The sequence below is a fragment of the Trichoplax adhaerens genome, genomic scaffold (assembly GCF_000150275.1).
Source record: "Trichoplax adhaerens TRIADscaffold_122 genomic scaffold, whole genome shotgun sequence".
Classification (NCBI taxonomy): Eukaryota; Metazoa; Placozoa; class Uniplacotomia; order Trichoplacea; family Trichoplacidae; genus Trichoplax; species Trichoplax adhaerens.
Window position 1 is genome coordinate 1 of NW_002061054.1, and position 2,911 is coordinate 2,911.

The 2,911-nt window shown below is 36.0% G+C and overlaps 1 protein-coding gene across 1 annotated transcript in view; it reads left to right on the forward strand.

Moving 5' to 3' along the window:
• Positions 1-2,297: 2,297 nt before the first annotated feature.
• TRIADDRAFT_62544 (uncharacterized protein) overlaps positions 2,298-2,911 on the forward strand; it is a gene marked incomplete at both ends in the record, with an annotated part of 2,235 nt that continues 1,621 nt past the window's right edge. Inside the window, one exon of the mRNA XM_002118474.1 lies at positions 2,298-2,811. Within this exon, the coding sequence (XP_002118510.1) occupies positions 2,298-2,811 (514 nt within the window). The remainder of the gene's footprint in view (positions 2,812-2,911) is intronic.

Here is a 2,911-nt window from a genome sequence, read left to right on the forward strand (position 1 = left end):
TCCTTTTTTAAACGTTTTGGTACTCCTTGATGTAATCTACGATATGAATGGTACTAACGATGCGGATTTCTTGTTATGCATGAGCGCATTATGAATACGTACATTAAGGCTGCACGATTAGCAGCACGAAGTTTGATTTATATGATATCGGTTTACTGTTAAGAAAATTTTTTAAGGCTGAAGATCAAATCGTAATGTGCAATCTATATCAAGAATACAGAATTATCTATTCATCCTGCATCCTTCAGCAATCTTATCTGAAAGTTGTTAGCGAATTATTGGATAAAACTATATTACTATACATAGTATCATGTCTTACATGCTTACCTCTCATTGTTAGTTTGTCGCCCATAGTGGTGCAAATAAATCAATATCCATGGTTTATGAATAGCGTACCTATTAGCATGATGCATAAAGCAACTGAAAATTCTGTGGTTATTTTAACCGCCAAACGTTAATTAACAAACGCAAGGTAATGAATATTTTTTCTTATTCCATTCCTTTATATTTGATTCGCAAATAGGGTTTGAGGCTATTATTAAGTAATTTGAATTAGATTCTTGCTATACCTTCAGGAATAAGATACTTAATACGGCACAGTAGGTGTCTATTGCCTGCGATACTGGAAAGGTTTGTCCTTCTCGATATTTGACAATATTAAAAGGCTATCTCAGATATACATATACTAATAAGATTAGTAATGGGATAATTTCGTTATCGAGATACTGTACTGTACTGTACTATACTATGCCATTTCTACTGGTGGATGCGTAAAATTGCTTTGTACAAGTTATTAGTTGTAGTCGAGATTTATATTAAATCGTTGAATGTTCGCAAAATTCATTTATTGACGTTGTTCTCACAGCGGTGGATATTAGCCTGAAAAATGTTTCAGATTAGCTTCACTTTATGTATGTATATGTGAAACCTAAATGCATACAGAGAGCTATGGCGAGCACATGTGTAGGTTGCATAGATAGATCGTAGGTAATTCAATAATTGATCAGAGAAAATATAGTATAGTAGTTTGCAGTAAATTTCTGCGACTGTATGATATACGCGTATAGCACAATAGAAATGTAAAATTTGGCATAGCATATGCATGATTCACGCACCCATAATAATATAAATCTATTCATGAACTACTGAAATATTTCCCTGAATTTTGCAAACTTTAATCTCCACTATCTGCGGATATGATGTGTTTATGACTCCAATCTATGTTTGCCAGATGAACATTGTTGTTTGCATTTGTACAACAATACAGTAGATCATGTTGTATCGAAATGTAAATTCATGATGGTCCTCAGTCATTCATACACTATTTCATACTTTGCAGTATTACACACTACACGATTCGGATCAAGTCTAATATTGTTAGTTGATTTCTGTTGAATGTAAATCATTGAAATCGTACAGCAAAATTCTTGCAGCAAGGAGAGTTAGCTGAATAAAGACATGGACTACTAAAATTGAAGAGCTTCATCCTGACAGTCCAGTTAGAACAGGACAGTACAGTACAGTAAACGGTATGCAGTGTGTAGTACTAAGTACTGTAGAATACAGTAATATACTGTACATACAGAACTGTATCATCGCTTAAGCTAATATATTTACTATGAGTATCTGAGTAATCGGGTGATTGTGTACCGTAGTGTACAGTACAGTACAGTACAGCACAGTACTGTAGGCTCGTACGATACGGTCGTTCATGACGGCTCATAATTTTCAACTAAATCTCGATGAAATCCATGGAAACCATTCATCCAAATTTGCAATGTGGCAATCACATGATTTTCTCTGCAATATTTTTTATTATTAAGTTATTTATTTGTACGTGATGTGCCTTTTGTCTGCAATCTCTTTCCTTAACTTTTAATTAAGACACCGAGTAAAAGTTCAAACCAACAAAAGAGTCTAAAATTTCAAAAATGTCCGTACAATAGAGTTGACAGCACTTCAAATGATTACAGTACTGTCGCTAACTGTTGTCAATCGACATTACGTCACGTAAAAGAAAAGGTTACAGCGCGTATTCCTCGTTAAGTGTACTAGGACTATTTACAATTGGTGCACTCTACAAGGTAGCTAAGCTGCTCAATCTATAGTACTGTACTGCAGCGTATGCTCGGTAGATTGAAGGATTTTCAACCTTAATTTAAGTTGAAAGCCTTCTTAATAAGCAAACAATAGCCTCAGTTAGCTTTAAATACGCTACAGAGCTTCAAACAAAATTCACTTCTCCCTGGATTGCTTTGAGTTCGTCATCGACTCTACTTTCAAAATAAAACACAGATATGTATCGTTTTTTGATTCTTGTCTCTCTCGTTGGTATTGCTATTGCAACTGCACCTAAACCATGCTGTACACCAAAGCAATGGGAAGGGGTTGTTGAAGCAGCCGGCATGAATGTAGTTGGAAAAGGAAAAACTGCTATGAACTCGACCTTTCGCGTTTTAATGCATGCTTCATATGATTACCAAAATAGCAGGATTAGAATTGATGAGGACGTATATCCGACTGGTGGTAAGAAAGTCCGTATTACAATCATCGGCGACTTTAAGAAAGCAAAGAAGGTCTATACTGTTTACAACGGCAAGTGCACCTCACTTTCCACCAAATCACCAATGCCCGAGGCCTGCGTTCCTAAGAACGCTACTTTCTATATGGGAGGTACGCTTGGAGCTACATTAAAGTATAATACCTTCGCTTATGCCAAAAAAGATGGATCCTTGGGAGCGATAATTGATGTATCTGCAACGGGTTGCATTCCAATTGCCGAATTAGCTTTCCAGAAAGCAAAGATACAGGGTAAAGCTAATACCGAATATATTGCAGCTTGGTTCAAGAACATTACTGCAGGAATCAAAGACTCCTCAGTTTTCGACAAGCCGAAAGAATGCAAGTCTAT